At 39.9% G+C, this 20,177-nt stretch overlaps 3 protein-coding genes across 3 annotated transcripts in view; 1 reads left to right on the top strand and 2 right to left on the bottom strand.

Moving 5' to 3' along the window:
- Nucleotides 1-20,177, bottom strand: part of LOC110061550 (von Willebrand factor A domain-containing protein 7-like) — a 57,012-nt gene that overhangs the window by 25,549 nt on the left and 11,286 nt on the right. Inside the window, exons 3-8 of the mRNA XM_089282458.1 lie at nt 10,728-10,835; nt 9,903-10,342; nt 3,165-3,309; nt 2,416-2,631; nt 1,510-2,084; nt 404-581 (exon numbers count right to left, since the gene is read on the bottom strand). Of these exons, the coding sequence (XP_089138584.1) occupies nt 404-581; nt 1,510-2,084; nt 2,416-2,631; nt 3,165-3,309; nt 9,903-10,342; nt 10,728-10,835 (1,662 nt within the window). The remainder of the gene's footprint in view (nt 1-403; nt 582-1,509; nt 2,085-2,415; nt 2,632-3,164; nt 3,310-9,902; nt 10,343-10,727; nt 10,836-20,177) is intronic.
- LOC149116689 (ATP-dependent DNA helicase Q1-like) lies at nt 15,199-17,931 on the top strand. The gene is made up of 2 exons (XM_089282457.1): nt 15,199-15,890; nt 16,285-17,931. The coding sequence occupies exons 1-2, from the start codon at nt 15,265-15,267 to the stop codon at nt 16,445-16,447; spliced, it is 789 nt and encodes a 262-aa protein (XP_089138583.1). The 5' UTR covers nt 15,199-15,264; the 3' UTR covers nt 16,448-17,931.
- Nucleotides 16,012-19,522, bottom strand: LOC149116688 (uncharacterized). The gene is made up of 2 exons (XM_089282456.1): nt 17,957-19,522; nt 16,012-17,332 (listed from the first exon to the last, which is right to left on the bottom strand). The coding sequence occupies exons 1-2, from the start codon at nt 19,178-19,180 to the stop codon at nt 16,499-16,501; spliced, it is 2,058 nt and encodes a 685-aa protein (XP_089138582.1). The 5' UTR covers nt 19,181-19,522; the 3' UTR covers nt 16,012-16,498.

Raw genomic sequence — 20,177 nt, 5'->3', positions numbered from 1 at the left:
CTCACGCTCACTGACCTACAGACCAGTTTCTGACGCCTATGGTCTATTACATGCAGCCTTATAACCCTAACTGACACACTTTAAAAAAGTTTCTCAACCCAAACCAATGAAAGAAAAGTCCATATAAATGACGGTGGTTCCCCCAGTTTGACGATTTTGGAAAGGAAAACTACGAGTAGACCCATGGGATTTGGACCTGAAAATCTTCGGAATGTCTTTGGACATTGTGGAAAAAAATCTCATGCCTTTTACGCGGAAAAAGTTGGCAAACATGAACCGCTACTTACGAAGAGAAAATGCGGAAATAGAAACATTGATGTCAGGATACCGACTAAAGATTTGGCATTTGGATGATTATGTTTCCTTCAGGGATTTTGGCCCGTTAAAACTTTATCATTCATACCAGTTAACTTTCCAAGCTTGGAGTTCTTTGCTGTAATTCTTAATAGCCCTTTTCCTAGGTCAAGAACGTTTGTGTACGCTGTCCACGTCATATTTGAACACGTGGATAGATTGAACACGGCATCGCACGTTGCTGATTGATTATTAACTTGGCATCTTGGCGGAGAGTTGTCGTCTTCCTAAAACGAAACAAAACAAGGAAAGCCTTCCTTTTTTGCTACTTAATCTGCAAATCTTGAGCACAGCGGGCTGATATAACGTATTCCGCTGATTGGTAACTCCACTCTTTCTCATATTATAGTCTGCCTACACTGTATAATAATGAATCCATATAATGTATAGTGTATTCGTAAAGGACTAGAATTGATTGAGGCCTTACACTTTCTTAAACGATGAGACGTTATCTTATTTTTGATCAAACGTGATGTAACGATGATAATGGCTGTGGTTTACATGAGGCCGTTTTAATGGCGAAAATACAAGTTAATAATAATAATAATAATAATAATAATAATAATAATAATAATAAGAATAAGAATGTTGTTTTCTTCGTCCTTTTATCCGCTGGCTAAAGAACAACTTGTTGTCCCCACAAGTCCCACAACAGATCGCTAAAGAAAAGGAGCAGAGCACAAATATCTCTCGATCGTACAATGTAACTGTCATCTCTGTCAAAACTCTCTCTACTTTCAAAGAGTTTAGTAAGTCCTCTTGTATTGCAAATTGCTCCTTATTCAAAGTTTCAATATGCTGATGTAGTAATATTAATAGTATTCAGTAGTAGTGTAAATGACTTTGAAAATGTTTGTTGGTTGCGCACGAATAGAGTGCCTCAACTCGGTTGCAGGGTGGAGGGTAGATTAGATTTTACGTGAACATACAACAGTTTGGCAAATCCTACCTTGTTAAACTAAAAATTAAACTCCGCATAGCAGGCAGAGTTATAAGGCTTGTGCATTTTTTGCCATTTGCGGTGTTACTGTGATTTGATATAAATTTATTTCCGTGATAGACATGATACGCTAGTACTGATTAGGTCTGTTAACTACGTCAACGTTGACAACACTGAATTTGCCTCTTTTTCACCCCTAGTGGTCTCATACTCACCTTTGTTGTGACGCTAACATAAAACACCATGTAGTTGGATAGCTTGCCGCTGGATGTCACTGTTGCATATAGTGTAACAGTACTTGTTTCTCCAGAACTGGCATTAGCTGGCGCCCTCATTACCAGTGAGAATTGAGCAGTGTCATTTTCGGCAACGAAGAGGTAATTAGGTACCAATGATTTAATAAATCCAAGGTCGTCCATTGCTTTCAATGTTAAGTTCTGGGAGATGCCCACATTTTTAATTTTTAAAGGTATGTTGGCAGTAATGCCAGGGAAAATTCTTCCTGAGTAGTTGACCGACCGATAGTCAAACTGAACTTCTCCTATTTGGATTTCTGTCGGTTTTACTCTCCGTATAATTTTATCGTCGGTTGTTTTCCCAGTCAATTGAAAGCGGAATCTTTCAGAAGAGGGAGTAAAAAGAACAAAGTAAGAACCGCTGTGAATTCCTTGGCCTCTTTCGACTGAAAACGATTCCATCGCTGCACCATTCGAGTTCAAAAGTGAGAGTGAAATGACCTCCGTTATGAACTCTGGTTTGGTGAAGGCCAAGTTTAGGAGCAGCGTTTGACCTGTGAAATGAATTCAACTGTTACGGGTACGTGAAACTACAACGATTACGTGTAGACTGCTGGTGTCTCCGTTTTAAAACAATGACAGAAACTGCTAAAAAAAAATTGGTGACTCAAGAAATAGTGAGGGTCCACAGTGCCTGAGATATGTATGGCACCAAGTAGCTTCTAACTATAGGGTAGGCAACTACATAGAAAAAAAAAATCGTAACATCACTCTAAATAAAATCGTTCCTCCGCCTTTGTCCCATGCATAAAACGATCTCGATTACGTCATAAGTTTAACACAGTATGTAACTGACAATATTTGTGAGGTTGAGAATCCCGTTACCTTTAACAGGACTTCCGAGTAAGCGCTTGCTTTCACGAGTCTCCAGATTTTCAACTGACGAAAGCTGATAGGTGAAGTCCAGTGTACTCCGTCCAGTGACCTGAAGACTGTAGGGTCCAGTGCATCGCAGTGGCGGTTCACTCTTAAAATTCCCGACTTCAGTCACGTGGATGTAATCAAACTGACTGTAAACCTTAGCTGTAAAGGGCTGGTTTTCTGGAAAAGGCGAGTGAATTGAATAAATTTCGGATCGCGACATGGGTTACTTAAACGTGTACATGTCGGTTGATAGTTTTGTACCAGTGGACAACTGAAAAACAATTCAGAGCAAAGGGGGGTTCGATTTGTCAGTCGCGTGTTTTATTGAAGGTAATCGAAACACCGTTGGCCTTTAAGTTCTGTTTGTTTGGGTTTATTTTAAACCTCACAAGAAGTACCGTTTGTTCTGGAAATTTTCTGACCAGGCAACCTTGACTCTAACATTGAAAAATAAATAAATATCTTAAAATCCGCAGTAGGTTGTTGTAGGTTGCTTAAGTTTGCCGGAAGCTGATAATTGACCTAAAACGTGTCGTTAATATGTTTAAATTGTTTTGTACATCAAAGGTGCTTACTAATAGTTAAGGACTGTTCACAGAGTAATAAAACCATACAATGTAGCAATGAATGATTAAGTATTAGTATATGCAGATTTTGTCACTGATTTTCAAAGTACTAAATTTGTTTTAACCGAACATGTCAGACATTACCGGTTGGATTTAGCAAGGTTATGCTAGGATCAGCTTCTGCAGATAACACTATCAAAATATCCTCCAGAGTATTATCCACGTCAATTGAAAACTGACTGTCTTGGGCCTTTTCCTTAGCATCGCTCTTCACGTGCAACAAAATGACCTGAAAAATACAATTTTGATTTCTGACTTTTAAGAGAGTGACACCGCGCATGCATTCATTGGATTCGCGAACAGTCTGAAGATTAAACGAAGTTACGGCGGGACAAAACATTCTCTTCGTGTTTTTGTTTTATAAGCACGGGTGAAAGTTTAGGAAGACTCGATAGAGCTGTGGAAATGCTCTTTCTCACAGCTGCTCTTGTTTTCCCACATCTCCACTTGTGCTTCTACTAAACAATTAGATTATGAGCTCGAGATTTCTATTTAAACAGTAGAGTGTTTCTGTCGAGGAACTATCGGCTGATAGTTGCCCGCGGAAATTTGATGTTCTTAAAACAAATATTTGCCCTCGAAGCTTCGCTTCTCGGGCAAATATGCTGGTTTTAAGGACATCAAATTTCCAAGGGGCAACTATCAGACCGATAGTTCCGAGACATAAACACCCTATTGTCTTTATTGTTCATCAATAAATTTTCTTCCGCTTGCCAGTTCAAAAATCATATTGAATTATTTTCAACTTTTTTAGAGGAAAGCCGTGAACGCCAAATGTAAAATTTGAAAAAGAAAACGAACAAAAACCCTCTAAATACAAATTCATTTGTTTATTTTCTATAAGCCCCATTGTTTACAGAACTGTTTTCGCGGACGAGTACTATCATAACGAGCCAGGCGTTCTTAGCAACCAAAAAACAGACCTGGGATCCCGTGGAGATGTAGAACTTTTAGTCCTACATCTCCACGGGATATCCAGTGGCTTACAACATTCCAGTGTAATCATATCCCTGTCGGTGATCGTTTATGTTCCACAAAACGCGTCAAGTTTTGCACGAATGTGTCATAATCCTAAAGTGTGAAATTATATTTACTGTGAGACAATTCCATCGTGTCAGAAAGATACAAAACATTTTAATAGTCGGCGATTCGGGAAATCGCGCGACTGACGTGAAGAATTTGGATTAAAAGAAAAAATAACGTTGAAACAATGTGTTTTCTAGGTTGGGGCGCAAACGCCAGTTTAAAACTTAGACTTTTTGATACATTTCTTACTCTTGTAAAGCTACGGAGCACGTATAGATGAAACGTTTTCGCTAATCTCAGTTATCACTGTTATTCAGTAAGCGAAGTGACTATGCCCAGCAGCCTAGAAATGTCCGAGAGTCAGAAATGTTCTCAGATTTTCCGCGGAAAACCTAATTGAAACCTGCCTAGGGTATTCTCTGTATACATGTTTGTTGCTTAGCGATTCCAAAAAATAATCTGAATTTTCTAGTATTCAAATTCGAAGATCATGTGCACCGACACTTTGAAAATCAGTTAATGTTATGGGCAGTCAGGAAATTATCTCAAAAATTATGACAAAGCTCTCAAAAGCGATAGAAATCTCGAGTACATGATGTAATTCTTTACGAAAAATGCCGAGCGATTCTGGAAACAGCACGACGGAAAAATCACTCTCACGATTTTGTTACATATCCCGAAGCGCTCAACAACTGTATTGCATGGACTTCAGCCTGGGTGAACCAGAAAGGATATGTAACATGTTCCTATAATGCCACGCACGACAGAAAAAATAACTATGACGATTTTGTTACATATCCCGAAGCACTCAGCAACTGTATTGCATGGACTTCAGCCTGGATGAACCAGAAAGGATATGTAACATGTGTCTGTTATGTCACGCACGACGGAAAAATAACTATGGCAATTTTGTTACATATCCCGAAGCACTCAGCAACTGTATTGCATGGACTTCAGCCTGGGTGAACCAGAAAGGATATGTAACATGTTCCTATAATGTCACGCACGACGGAAAAAATAACTATGGCGATTTTGTTACATATCCCGAAGCACTCAGCAACTGTATTGCATGGACTTCAGCCTGGATGAACCAGAAAGGATATGTAACATGTTCCTATAATGTCACGCACGACGGAAAAATAACTGTGGCGATTTTGTTACATATCCCGAAGCACTCAGCAACTGTATTGCATGGACTTCAGCCTGGATGTACCAGAAAGGATATGTAACATGTGTCTGTTATGTCACGCACGACGGAAAAATAACTATGGCGATTTTGTTACATATCCCGAAGCACTCAGCAACTGTATTGCATGGACTTCAGCCTGGGTGAACCAGAAAGGATATGTAACATGTTCCTATAATGTCACGCACGACGGAAAAAATAACTATGGCGATTTTGTTACATATCCCGAAGCACTCAGCAACTGTATTGCATGGACTTCAGCCTGGATGAACCAGAAAGGATATGTAACATGTTCCTATAATGTCACGCACGACGGAAAAATAACTGTGGCGATTTTGTTACATATCCCGAAGCACTCAGCAACTGTATTGCATGGACTTCAGCCTGGATGTACCAGAAAGGATATGTAACATGTGTCTGTTATGTCACGCACGACGGAAAAATAACTATGGCGATTTTGTTACATATCCCGAAGCACTCAGCAACTGTATTGCATGGACTTCAGCCTGGGTGAACCAGAAAGGATATGTAACATGTTCCTATAATGTCACGCACGACGGAAAAAATAACTATGGCGATTTTGTTACATATCCCGAAGCACTCAGCAACTGTATTGCATGGACTTCAGCTTGGGTGAACCAGAAAGGATATGTAACATGTGTCTGTTATGTCACGCACGACGGAAAAATAACTATAGCGATTTTGTTACATATCCCGAAGCGCTCAGCAACTGTATTGCATGGACTTCAGCCTGGATGAACCAGAAAGGATATGTAACACGTTCCTATAATTTCACGCACAACGGAAAAATACATATGGCGATTTTGTTACATATCCCGAAGCACTCAGCAACTGTATTGCATGGACTTCAGCCTGGATGAACCAGAAAGGATATGTAACATGTTCCTATAATGTCACGCACGACGGAAAAAATAACTATGACGATTTTGTTACATATTCCGAAGCGCTCAGCAACGGTATTGCATGGACTTCAGCCTGGGTGAACCAGAAAAGGATATGTAACATTTTCCTATAATGTCACGCACGACGGAAAAATAACTATGACGATTTTGTTACGTATCCCGAAGCGCTCAGCAACTGTATTGAATGGACTTCAGCCTGGGTGAACCAGAAAAGGATATGTAAGATGTTCCTATAATGTCATGCACGACGGAAAAATAACCATGACGATTTTGTTACATATCCCGAAGCGCTCAGCAACTGTATTGCATGGACTTCAGCCTGGGGGAACCAGAAAAGGATAAGTAACAGATTCCTATAATGTCACGTACGACGGAAAAATCAATATCACGATTTTGTTACATATCCCGAAGCACTCAGCAACTGTATTGCATGGACTTCAGCCTGGGTGAACCAGAAAAGGATATGTAACATTTTCCTATAATGTCACGCACGACGGAAAAACAACTATGACGATTTTGTTACATATCATGAAGCTCTCAGCAACTGTATTGCATGGACTTCAGCTTGGATGAACCAGAAAAAGGATATGTCACATGTTCGTATGATATGAACGAGCGAGGGAAAAATGACGATTTTGTTGTTGTTTTTGTTTCCTATAGTGTCACGCATTACTGAAAAATTATGTGGTTTTTGTAAAATATCCTGTAGCACTCGGTAACGTAGAAATACTGCGAGGACGTTTGCGTGGGAAAACCAGAGCGGATTTATAATATGTGGCTACATGGTGATTTTACTATATATCTGGATTCGTCTTTCAGAAAACTGGTGTACCATGGACTTCAGTTTAGGGTCTAACCCACGAATGAAAATAGTGATTTAACATTTTAGTAGCTATCTAGTCCCCATTCAATCTAAAAGCATGACAATGGGTGTAAGTTATGATACAAATAAAATATTAATCGGAAGACTTAACTTGGTGCGTTTGACTTGTTGAGTTTTGAAGCTGTTGTCTTGATTCGATGCTCTGGGAGGTTGGTCACGGGCAGCGCAACCTGAAAACACTTTCTGGTTCTCTCCGTCGTTTTTGGGTGAATGAATTCATGCCGTAAATCAATCGTGGCTGGCGGTTTCGTTTGGTTTTCAACAGCTGTTTTATGGTTTAAGCGCAAACCAATCCAAATGTATAGTCAGGGCACCTCCTTTGTTTCCCTTCCCGCTGAAAAGAAAACTCACGCGCCTTCTTTAACTCCTCAAGGCAGATTCGATTGGAAACTGGCTCAATTTCACACAAATGCGTCAGAGAGACACCATATCTTCTAACTCAGAGGCACATCTCGTTTTGTGTCCGTTTTGAACGACCGATGACGGGTTCATTCGTAGTCGAAGTCTTTTTTTTTATATATGACCGCGCAATATTCCCGCGTTATGAAAATTTATTATAAAATATCAATTATGTGGCCAGATCATATCTGAAAATAACCAGGTTACTTTTGTACACAATTACTCTCTCTGAAAGCAATTATCGCTAACCACAATAGAACCGCAAAAGTCTTGCGATGACAGCAACCTAACAGATAAATGACATCACCCCATAGCAACCGGACCTGGCGAATTTTTGAGCTTCCGGTTAGCTCTGGCTCGTGATGTATCCGGGCATTTTCCTCGGACGGGCACTATGGGCTGATAGTGTCTCTCCGCGGATGAACACTATCGCGTCACGTAATCAATTTAAATCAATAAGAATCGGAGAAAATTTAGTGGTGAACTATAACGCGTGATAATTGACCAGGGCGCGGCCCGAGTCAACTATCACGCATAGAAATCCAGAGCGAATAATCTAATTGTTTTAGTATAAATCTACTAGTCGTTACAAACTTTATCTAAATCCTCTTCACAGACACCTCGAAAACGCCAAGAAGCGGCCATTATTTTGTTATCTATCACAGAATGGATAGTGGATAGCGTAGCCAATCAGAGAACGGCATTCGTGATAGAACGCTACTAGATTTATTCTAAAACCAGGAGCCATAATCGGGGACGGAGACCGTAAGTCTTGGGATAGCAGGGAATAAGGCAGGGACTAAGAACCAGGGCGCTTATATGTAGTTTTATGCTCTGAGCCAACGGAAAAGGTGGGTTTTTCAGGGTCGAAAACAAGACTTCAATCTCGCGCTGGGAATGAATAATAAGATCTGCTCGCGCTAGTTGTAAGCTTACGCGTATGTTTTTGCGTTTGTTCTGACTTAAGAATATAGCAAGAAAACTCTCTACTCTTGTATCGAGTTAATAAGTGAGTTTCTCGGACAATGGTTAATCATAACCAACACCTACTTTGATGGTTTCTTATTGTTTCTGCTTGTTTGGCCGTGTGAGTTTGCAAAAGTTTTTGAAAGGAAAGTCTGACGCGTACAATTAGCTCATTTGAATAGTGCAGCTCGTGCATTTTCAAGTCCGAGTCGGTGTTTTCAATTGTCACCAAATCTTGACAAAGATTTCTTTCGTTATCTTTTGCGCTGAGATGCTGCAACAAATTTCACGAACGCAAAAAAGGCTACTGACATCATGTGTGTTTCTTCAACATAAGCATAGTGAAGTTTTACACTGCGAAAATGAAAATAGACAAGGAGGTTTGATATTTTAAACTCGATCAACAAAATCGAAATCGTTATTCGCTGTTGACTAAAGAAAGCGTCATCGTAACTTTGCTGATTATTTCTGCTTTATTCGCATATTTTCAGCTTAGCTTTTAATATGTTCTCAAACATTTATCAATCTTAAACATATTTAAAAACTATAGAGTTATTGTTTGATTTCGATGTACGTTTTCACACGAAAGTGCGGCGGAAGGACAATTTATCATGTTTACTGACTGTACAAAACACGCATCGGCGGGCGCTCTCATTCATCGACAACAGAGAATTTACTGGATTTTTACACGAATAAAACTGAGCAGTATCTACGGACGTAAAGTTATTGGGCCTTGATGAAACATCAAGCGTTGCTTACAATTCAGGCGAAACTCAAACTAGCAATTATTTTGTTTTTCTTTTCGATCGCGATAGACTGGCAAATTCCTCGCAAGCGTGTGGCAAGAGGAGCTAGGAAACTATGAGGTCCTGAAGCTCTGCTATATCTAAATATATCCAGCTAGTTTTTTGCTGTGTAATGGAAAAGCTGTTAATCTTCAACATATTTGAAATTTAAAGTGGAGTAATGTACAGCTCATGCAAAAGAAGCATCCGTCGGAACACAACTTGGTAAGCGATATATATCTTAGCTTAAAACGGAACATACCTAAATTCGACACTGTCTTACTTCACTCAAACTGGAGTAGCGTACGACGAAAATACTTACGCAAAATTCCAACAGACGTAAACGCTTTGAGTTGTGGGCCAATAACACGAAAAAATTTCGGGAATTTCGGACGCCATTTCCCCCGCGCGACATCCGCAAAAATCCTCGCAGCATGTACGCGCGTGTGCCGCAGATGATGGCGCAATTTGTTCTAAAAATAGAATTATTGTCCCATATCATGGAGACAACCCCAATACTAGAAATGGCGTGTGCTTACGGTCTCCGTCCCCGATTATGGCTCCTGCTAAAACTTGATAGCAACACGGAAAAATCTATTTCGTAAATAAGATAATTTAGCCGTTAATTCGCATATTGCAGATAGATTTATTCACCTCAGTAAGATCTCTGAAGTCGGCACCTGAACTTTTAGAGCCAATAATATCCACAAGAACCGAAACTTTGTTCTTTTTGGTTCTCAGAACCTGACCTCCAGTGCCTGAAGCTAAGCTTTGGTACAGATGTTGTGATCCTAGGTGTGCCTCCACAATGCTTGATCTTCGTTTTCGTCCATATGAGCAGCGTCCACTTAATATAAAATTTATCCTCACTCTTTTTTGCTTTGCCAAAATAAGAACTACTTGAGTTAACATTAGATCTTTGGCGTCGGCATCGGAGAAGAAGTAAATAGCAGAGTCTTCGACACTTTGAAGAAGGGCTTGATATAATCCCGTCATGCCTAACTCAGGGCAGTCGCCTCCTCCGTTAGCTTTAAGAGAGCTTACGGCCTGAATTACTTCTTCTGGGTTACTTGTAACAGTTACGGGACCAACTCCTGAGAAAGTAGTAAACGTGTAATTTACATTTCCCACTGTAATACCTATCGGTCTGAAAACTAGCTCAGACTAAATAAGTAATGACAGCGTTCAATTTCAAGAAAAGATACGAAAAACTAGCTGTCGTGGTTCACCCAATCCAAAATACGCATAACTTGGTCAGTTTTGCTTGTTTTTGTTTTTCAAATGATCATGACGGCTAAGAAATGCACCAAGATTCAAAACGCACGTACATTGCAATTATATGCTGCTTGTTTGCGTCACCTTCGTGGTTTGCTAGGCTGGTTTCCAGATATTCACTACGATCGCTCAACTTTTCTTACTTTGCAGCGATCATATCGAAACCAGCCTTTACTAAAATCGAGTGGACCGTTTCTTACTTACGTGGGTCATTGAATGGTACAAGGATGTAAAAAAAAGCCGTGCTGCCTGCGGGATTCTCTGTTTTCTGTACAAAATCGGTAGATAATTTCTTGACAGACTTGATCTCCTCTATATCAAACAGAACATAAGAAACAAATTATATTGATACTAATCCTCTTTTAAGGATTAGTATTTAAAGTTTTCAGAAGCATTTTAATACCTCATTTTTGTAATTAGTTGTTAGATCTTATTTACTTGTTGTAGAGCGTTTTTAACATAAGCCTCTGGCTCGGAAGATTATGCAAACACTTCCCACGTTTTCGACATTAAGAGCAAGTGTACACAAGAATCAAAGGTAGTTCGGTGAGGCTTGAAAAATAGAATTTGCCCTACTGTTGCATATGAGTAGGCCTTAGTAAAAGTCAAAACTCTATGTAGTTTTTTCTTCAAATATCTTGGTATTTCCGAGAAAAAGGACATTATCGGTTTCACGTCTAGACATCAATCTAACGAGTTCTAACTGGGCTGAAAATTGACCATTTTCATTCGATTCGCATTTCGCAACTATTGAGCACAGAAAAGTTGCAATACAACCAACTTAAGGTTACAGTATACCTTCAGGGGTGTCTCGCGCGCAAGCGATGTAGCGCGTGCAGTTTAAGCTGTAGATACCTAAACCCCTATATCAAATTAAAGCTTATGGAGCTGGCTATCAAACTATACCAAGAATTTTGAAAGAAAATGAATTGTCGCATTTTTCACGACCACTAAATGCGAGCGCCCGAATCACCTTTCGAAAGCTACAAGTCAAAGCGAATTTCGTTTTTCGCCAATTTAATGTTTTCCTCGGTTTCAGGGCCCAAAGCGCTTAAAAAACGTGTCTGCGTTTTGGCATATTCGATTGCAGTAAAAAGTTACAGAACACTTTCGAAATAGGATTAAAAAAATGTGGAGTGATCGTACAAAAATCGCTCTCGAAGAAAAAGTATTTCGAAATTAACAATTCCCAGACACGCTTTTGTAGTTTATATGTTAAACTAGCCACTGTCCAAATTTAAGAGCAATTGAACAAATTCCCTTTGAGTTATAACTCTTTAAAGTGTCTGCTTCAAGTGAAAAAATTTATTCGAGAAAACAGCGCTAAGAAAAATTTTCTGCTTCGCAAACAAACTCCGCCCACAAACGCCTTCAACTGGGTTCTCAGATAACTAAGCCAATCAGTGCAGGGAAACGTTACTATCGTTAACCTCCTGGTGAAATTTACGCGCGAATCCCTAAAAAACTCTTGTGTTTCGCAATGCGCTCAAGGAACCGAAGGCAGAGAGATAATTTTTCTGCAGCTCGGTTTTTCTTGAAGCTGGTCTGGCAAAATGGGGAAGACTAAGAAGGATACGAACGCTAGAGTGGCTGAACGAAGGAAACAAACAATAGATAGCGCGGAGGGCAACTGTGTGTGGGCAAATGTGCATGGATAATATTTCAAATGGTCTCAATGAGTCCGACGATTCGTCGATATCGGACTCATCAGAAGAGTCTCTGTCAGCATCCCTGTTATTGCTGTCAAGTTCCGACATTTTTACAGAACCTTTCTTTTCTCTTACCACGAATATTTGCCCGCCTTATACGATAACTATAGCTTCATCCGCGTGGCAAACTTTCGCTTCTTCACTCATTGATGTATTTTCATTCGTTCTTCGCTGTTTTCGCTTTTTCGAACCGGTCCATGGTTTAAACGTGGTCTATGTTTACTTATAACTTAATAGAGACACGCCTAATATCAAAAATGCTGGGTCGTCAGAACAACAATGCTGATCAACTGAGTAGTCAATATCGTGACATCCATATAGGTAATTCCCGCGAAAATCGTCTCGGTTGATTGCATACGCGCCATAAGGCTGTCAATCAAGAGGTAAACTTTTACTTCCGGTGAAAACGTAAAACCGTCATTTCTCCGCCAATATTAAGCCTTTTTCAAAAATTTTTTTCAGAAATAAGAGATTATTCTTCGACCACTATTTTGACCCAAAAATCCAAATTTGAAGAAAATTGCCGACCCGAAGGTATACTGTAACCTTAATGCAGAACTATTCTTTGTCCAAAAAAGCCCAGTTTCAAGAATATTGGATTTATCTAACTATTTAGCAGTAAACATAACCAAAGTGTTCTCCAACAATGAGTACGTCAGTCGGTGAAAACAATTGTCATTTTGACCATGTGCCATCTCTCGGAATTCCAAAAGATTTTAGATTCTAACTATACTATGATAGGTCTTTCAATATACGTAAAGTTTGGTTTGGGCAAATGATTAGGCACTCGTCAAAACGTTATTCAAATCATACATAAAAAAATTAAAATCACGCCAGCAGTCAAATGCGTGACCACAGGAATATCAGCACAATTAAGCATAAACCAACATATATATGTTTACCTTAGCTGGGTCATCATGTCTTGACTGTCAAACAACATTCCTATCTTGCCATTTCAACGGTGTTCCATTAGGTTTGCATAACCTGAACGCATTCGTCTGGTGATTTTGAATTCCCCAAATCGTTCAATATTACCAAGTTCCTATGCAAATGTTCCCACATTTCCGTTTTGTTGTTCGGTACAATCATTCAAGCTGCTATCAGGTAGAAATCCCCAGTAATTAGCAGTAACAAATAAGCCGCCATCTTCGATGGCTCCGCGTCTCTAATTTGCATATTGTCCAGCAAAGGTCTTTGCGCACAGGTAAGGGTAGAGTGGGAATTATTTCCGAAAGAAAAAACGTTAGAATTTTTCCAATATCTCGATGTTAGTTCCAAGTTAGGGTCTCCCTTCTTAGGTAAAGCGATAAAATGCTACACACGAAACAGGTCTTCGTGGCTTAAAATTCAGACAAAGAAAAGTAACTCTGTTAAAAGCTCTGAAATCCCGACCCTCACCCCCACGTAAAATATGTTGTAACGCACGAGTCTCCGATAACACATCTTCAGTCAAAATGCAGGACTTTCAAACGTCTTTAAAATGGAAACCCGATAGTCGCACGTGGAATAACGCTTCAGCAGTTACTACTGGCTTAATCAAACGACACAAAGAACACAGATAGATGATACACACATGGGACTTGGCAGTAACTGTTTTTCTTCAAAGTCGGATATGAGTACTGACAAGAACACGGCTGAAAATTATATGCAGGGAAAGAATCAGTTTGCAAGATTCAGGATATTACAAACCGTGGTAGGTGAACATGCTATTATTATGTGTATGTCATTTATACTGTTTGGTAATGCTGACGTTTCGAACTGAGGTAATATGCCGATACGATGATAATACTTTTGGTCACGCACCCTCGGAAGCTGTTGGTGTGATTTTGTGTGAACGATTTCGAATAATTTTTTGACGAGTGCCTAATCATTTGCCCAAACTGAACTTTACATATATTGAAAGACCTATCCTAGTATAGTTCTAAAATCTTTTGGAATTCCGAGACATGGCACATAGTCAAAATGACAATTCTTTTCACCGACTAACTCGATTTTGGAGAACACTCTGGTTTTGTTTACCGCTAAATAATTAGATTAATCCAATATTCTTGAAACTGGGCTTCTCTCTGCAAGGAATAGTTTTGCAATAAGTTGGTTCCATTACAACTTTTCTGCGCTCAGTAGTTGCGAAATGCGAATCGAATGAAAATGATCGATTTTCAGCGCAGTTGGGACTCGCTAAATTGCATGAAATTGAGTCTGAAAGTTAAATCGTAAACGTCGCTTTTCTCGGAAAGACAAAACTATTTCAAGGAAAAAACTACAGCCTGTTTGCACTCTTGCTAGGAGCTAGCTATATGCAAAATACGGGCGAATTTGAGCTTTCTAGCCTTTTCGAAGAAATTTGATTTTGTTTGATTTTTGTGGGCATTTGCTCTTAAATAAGTTATTACTATTACTATTACTATTGATTGTATTAGGACGCTCGCGCTAATTGTTCCTGCGCATCCTTACTGCGCACGCAAATTCACACGTCAAGTCACGCATGAGAACGCGCGCTAAGTAATAAAATGAACAATGATAGGGCAGATGGCCATTGCTAAAGCTTTGCCTGGATTTAACTATCTTGGACGTTCGGTGACCCCTACCTTTCTTTCCAGAAACAGATTTTATTTACAATTATCTCCACATTGTCCAAAAATGAACAAAAAATCAATGTAGGAAGTTAAAAAAAATTTCAAGATATATGTCCACGGACATCGAATCCTGCCATCTTGCGGCTGCAAGGCGCGTGAAACTATGGTCGCTCAATGCGAACTTGTTCTTTAAGGAACCTCACCAGTTGACTGAATTTACTTTATAGGTCTACTTAAACAATATTTGGTAGAGAACATTTCACTTGAAACATCTAATTGCAATATTTTGGGATTAAAGACACTGTGGCCTTATTCGCTAATGAAGCCCGATTTTTTCAGATTTAGACATGTTCTCTCCAAAACGAAGTCGGTGACCCCCCCTTTCAACCTCGTTCCCAGGGTCTTTTCCCTGGCTTGGGGGTGGGGCGGGAAAAGGCCCTGGGATCGGCTGGTCACATGATCTCAGAACACCCAAATATCTTGGGTGTACTAAATTATCATATATTAAACGGAACTTTCAAGATGGCGGTCTCATCGAGTGAACCAAAGTTTTTGTCAGTGCTTCGTCGAGTCGGATTTTCCTTAAATAACGGTAATTTTCCACCTTTAAATTTAAAACCTCTTCAAATGAAGTGTTTTGAATATATGCTGAAAGGTCAGGATGTTATTGGAGTCCTACCTACTGGATTTGGCAAGTCAATGCTCTTTCACCTTCTACCTCATTTTATTCCTGTGAAGACCACCAAGAACATAGTTATTGTGGTATGTCCATTAAATTCCATCATTGAAGATCAGCTGAAAGTCTTAAAAGCTCGCAGGATAACCGCTGATGTCTTACAGCTTGCTGTAAACGAGAAGGAACCGGCCGAGAACTTGTTCGGAAATGAACAAGAACCAAGCGAGCACGTGGTCCCGAATTCAACGAAGTTTCCTCGAGATGTTGTTAATGGCAACACTTCAATTGTATTCGCCCATCCAGAGGCTCTATTAAGTAAGGAAGGTCGAGAGCTAATGGGAAGCAAAGTCTTCCAGGAGAATGTTGTTGCCTGCATTGTTGACGAAGCTCACTGTGTTGAATTATGGTAAGTGCGTAAAATATTCATTCCTTGTCTATTCATGTCATGTTTGTTACAGACTTAGCTTATTTCCGGGAAATCTAAATCACGGTTACGGCACCGACAAGTATTTACATTGCGACTACAATTCGGAAAAAATATGCTCTATTCTCTATCTGTTTACAAACGATGACAATTTTACTCTATGAATTATATTGATAATTCATCAGTGAATTCTATGATATTTACACTGCTTATTGGAACATCATACATTGTCTCCATGCCATGCTCTTACAACTGAACCATAATAACAAGATACTACTAAGTAAACGTTCTTACTTTTAAACAAAAATTTTGTTAGTATGTCTCATTGCACTTATGTTTAAAGATTTGTAGCTCAGGGTTTCTTTTTCTTTTTCAGGGGTGAAGATTTTAGAAAAGACTTCAAAGACCTGTCAGTGTTGAACGCATTCTTTCCCAATGTACCTACAATGGCTCTGACAGCAACAGCACCACCTCGTTTACTGAAAGACTTTGGAAGGGGTAGCATTCCTCCTATTGTATTTCTCCCTGAAGTACTTTAAGGTGCCAACTTGATTGACAGACTCTGCTTTGTGAAGAAATGAGTATGAATACTATAAAAGGGATGCTTTGGTATGCCACATCACTGGTTTAAAGGGTGAGCAATGTTCAAAACGATCAGCTGCTGTGTGCGAACCAGACAGCAAATCTTTGGCACCTGCAAATCTCACACGAGTTAGCTGATCACCTGCAAATGCAATCTTCATATCTCTCATTGGGTCATCATGGGTGTCTTGTTGGTGTGCATTTGTCTGTCCAGGTGCTGCAGGTCCTTCAGGAATTGGTGGATTATCTGTGTGTGGCATTTCATCTAGCAGCCCTGCTTGAACATAGATTTCAGCAATCCACTTTTCATAGGTTCTTAAAATGTTAACACAATCATCATACTTTGCTTCATTTGCATTGATGATTGGCAGGCTTACTATGATGGACTTCTCTGACATTTGTTGGCTGTACTCATGAGAAATGTGCTCAGGGATAACAGCTTTCAAGAACTTAAATTTGGGAAAGAACTCAAGAACAATTCGCCCAACAATGATTTTGGCACATTCTGCATACCTTTTCCATTCCAGTACATTTAAAGAAAAATTATGTCGAGGGAAATCTCTAATGTTGCCTTTGGGGCTGTCATTGGGCAAGTGATTGAAGTCGATTCTGTTTTCAATCAGGTTACTGGCAAACAAGTGCAGATCATCATTCTGGATTTCCTTTCTCATGTGACCCTTCAAAATTTTCAGGTCCCAGTTGTCACCAGTGCCTCGGAACACACTTCCTTTCTTTACTTGCTGCACCACTATATCCGAAAAGTGACCTCCTAAGAGCTTTAGCAGGGTATCCCTTCTCCCAGTCGACAGGCACACGCCAAGTTTATTCAGTCGTTCTTGAAGCTATTACAAGGGGAGCAGAAATAAAAGTGTCAAATTCAGCATACATGCAATACTGATCTCTTATTTTCAATTCATTGCAAAGATCACTTATTATTATATGGACATGAGTGTTCTACTGGAAATGTAATACACATAAAATCCATAGGAAACTAAATCCAGGACCCAAGAAGCATATTGGCCATATCCCCGCTAGTGAGGATATTTATGACTTTCATGGTTGTGCTTGCAAACAGTTAGTTGTCTATACATGAAAAGACAACTGATTACATGGTGTGTCAAAACAATATTTTTCTCACTCGCTGCACTCGTTTGTAGAATCTTGCTTTACCACCAAAAAATAAAATTCATATCTTCACGCCGCTGTGTAAATATCCTATACATTACATGTTTTTTAATGAATTCTTCAAATACAATCTCAATCACAGCCTAACTAATCACTCACTTTTGACACCAAACTACCAAACAATAACAAAAGTTCTGTCAAGCTTTGTATGAAAAGAGGATCAACCATAGATTGTATTCAATGTATGAATTGATGTCACTCACGCAGTGGGAGTAAGGGACATAATAAAGGAAAGCAATGAATTTTTTATACATCATCAACTTATAAATTATATTACTGACCTTTTTGGTACATCCACCTTCAATGATGAGAACTGTATTCACACGTTTCACCAGGTTGAGTTCATGCCACCTCTCGTTCATAAGGATCGAGTACAAAAAACTGTACTTTACTTGAAGTTCAAGCTTTGTTTCTGCGACGGAGTTCTCCTTGCCAGACACTGCGTTCATGAGCTCAACAAAGAAAGGGAGGTTCGTCTTCAATTCAAGCCAAACTTTGCTGAAATCAAAGTCTTTCATGCTGTCATAATCATTTCCATATAAAATGGAACCTTGAGAACGCTTGCACAGCTCTGCACACGATGTTTTCAACTCCTCACTAACGGTTCTCTTCAACTCTCTGACAACACTTGGACAGTGATCTTTCAAGATAGCCGCCAATACAATTGCATCCTTGTGGCTGACAGCTTGTACAATCATTTTCTGCTGTCTTTCAGTCAATAACGACTGCCCTTCAAATAATGATGTACAGTCATTGTCTCCTGTTGATTTAGGCCTTAGAACAGTTCCAGCTTGCTGAGTTGGAAATGAAGGCTGCTCTACCGGACTTAATGTCGTTCGCCTCGACAGCTGATCCAAGGAAGTGATTGTGCAATCATGTCCTTTTGATTTAGACATTAGCACCGCGGTCACGCCGGTAGCATCTTGCGGTGTTGAGAAAGACGACTGTTCTGCAGACGTCGAAGTATTTCTTCTCGGCTGATCCGTAGAAGAGGCTGAGTAGTTATCTCCGGTTGATTTAGGCATTAAAATTGTCGCAGCTTGTGGAGTTGAGAAGGAGAGCTGCTTTCTTGTTGGTGTGATTGGCTTCGACGGCTCATCCACGTGCACAGAGCTTTCGGATGGCATATTCGATGATAAACGCTTCGACGGATGAAGCGAAGAAGGTGACAGCTGAACGCATCGCTTTACAGCATATTCTGAGCTTTGGTCCAACGGTGTATTCTCTATGGGTTGGGCTCTCTGAATAAACTGTTCCATCTTGTTCACGAATGAAACACAACCCTTACATAAAACCTTTGACCTCATATCGTCTTCCGAAATTTTTATGCCACACGTTTTATGGACTTTAGCGCACAGATCTTTTGATGAACCAGCTTTGCTGAATATTCGAAGCATATAGCGACTCTCGTGAGAATCACCACAGAGTCTGCAAACTGGATTGCGAGGAGAAATCTTCGTCGGAGTGGACATACTTTCCGCCATTTTTACTTCGGCATAATGCATAAATTATCTTTATTTGGCCAAATTTTGCATTAATTATTTAAAACAATCAACCAATCAATATGAAGGATTCACCGGCCGATCCCAGGGTCTTTTCCCGCCCCACCCCCAAGCCAGGGAAAAGACCCTGGGAACGAGGTTGCCCCCCTTTTTTTAACATTTCTAACATAACTAACTCATCATCTTACAGTGGAAAAAGTCTCAGGATAAAATCAATATTAACAGAGGCATTGCTGTTTGCTATGATATACATTAATGAGTAAGAGGCTTAAAATGGGTCGGCTCGTCATTTTCAATTAAATCATTATTGAGCTGGACCAAATGAAAATTGGATTAACCACTTTGCTTTATCTTTGAAAATGAAGACTGATCTTAATTATAGTAGTTTCAGTATGAACATGTAGCAGAACTCCGGCGACCAGTAGGGTCACCAAGCAGAGCACCACAACTATAGGAACAGAACCACATGCATGCATAGGAATAGAAACCCATGCAACTCTTTTTTCATGGTTAACATGGCTAGCGGCATGGATCGCGGGCGCGTGCGCCCGACGACGACGACGACGACGACGTCGCGCAACATGGCGGCCATACTCCACCCAATACCAAGTCATGGTTTACAGCGTACGTCTTTGATATTTGACATCCATGTTATGGTCAATTGACACCTGTCAAAACAAGGTATTCGCTGAGCAGTATCATGTGACCATATCGCCGGTTCAGGTTTATAACTCATTGAGGTCATGTGTCTTTAAAGTTGACCGCTGACCAAGCACTTGTTTCGACTGGATCGCAAGCTCATGTCAGGTTAATTTGTTGTAATCAGGGCCGGGTTGTTCAGAAATTGGGTTAACGCCAACCCAGGATTAAAAGTTAACCGAAGTATAAATTTATCTGTGTTTTTCACTGCTTTAGGGTCAGCTCTCTTGGTGTAGTTTGAGATTATTCAAAATCAAATAGAAGGCCTAAAATATAAACAGAAAACCTCACCCCAAAGTTA

This window comes from Orbicella faveolata, unplaced genomic scaffold (genome assembly GCF_042242905.1).
Source record: "Orbicella faveolata isolate gen_17 unplaced genomic scaffold, um_ofav_v1 contig_12, whole genome shotgun sequence".
Classification (NCBI taxonomy): Eukaryota; Metazoa; Cnidaria; class Anthozoa; order Scleractinia; family Merulinidae; genus Orbicella; species Orbicella faveolata.
Note: the sequence above shows the minus strand (reverse complement) of the source record. Positions and strands in the feature narration are given on the sequence as shown.

Bases quoted from the DNA above. Each gene is read 5' to 3' on its own strand.
- LOC149116689 (XM_089282457.1), top strand. From the start codon at position 15,265: ATGATCTCAGAACACCCAAATATCTTGGGTGTACTAAATTATCATATA. The intron at 15,891-16,284 runs GTAAGTGCGTAA...TTTCTTTTTCAG, and splicing joins GCTCACTGTGTTGAATTATG to GGGTGAAGATTTTAGAAAAG.
- LOC149116688 (XM_089282456.1), bottom strand. From the start codon at position 19,180: ATGCATTATGCCGAAGTAAAAATGGCGGAAAGTATGTCCACTCCGACG. The intron at 17,333-17,956 runs GTCAGTAATATA...CCCTTGTAATAG, and splicing joins AAGGTGGATGTACCAAAAAG to CTTCAAGAACGACTGAATAA.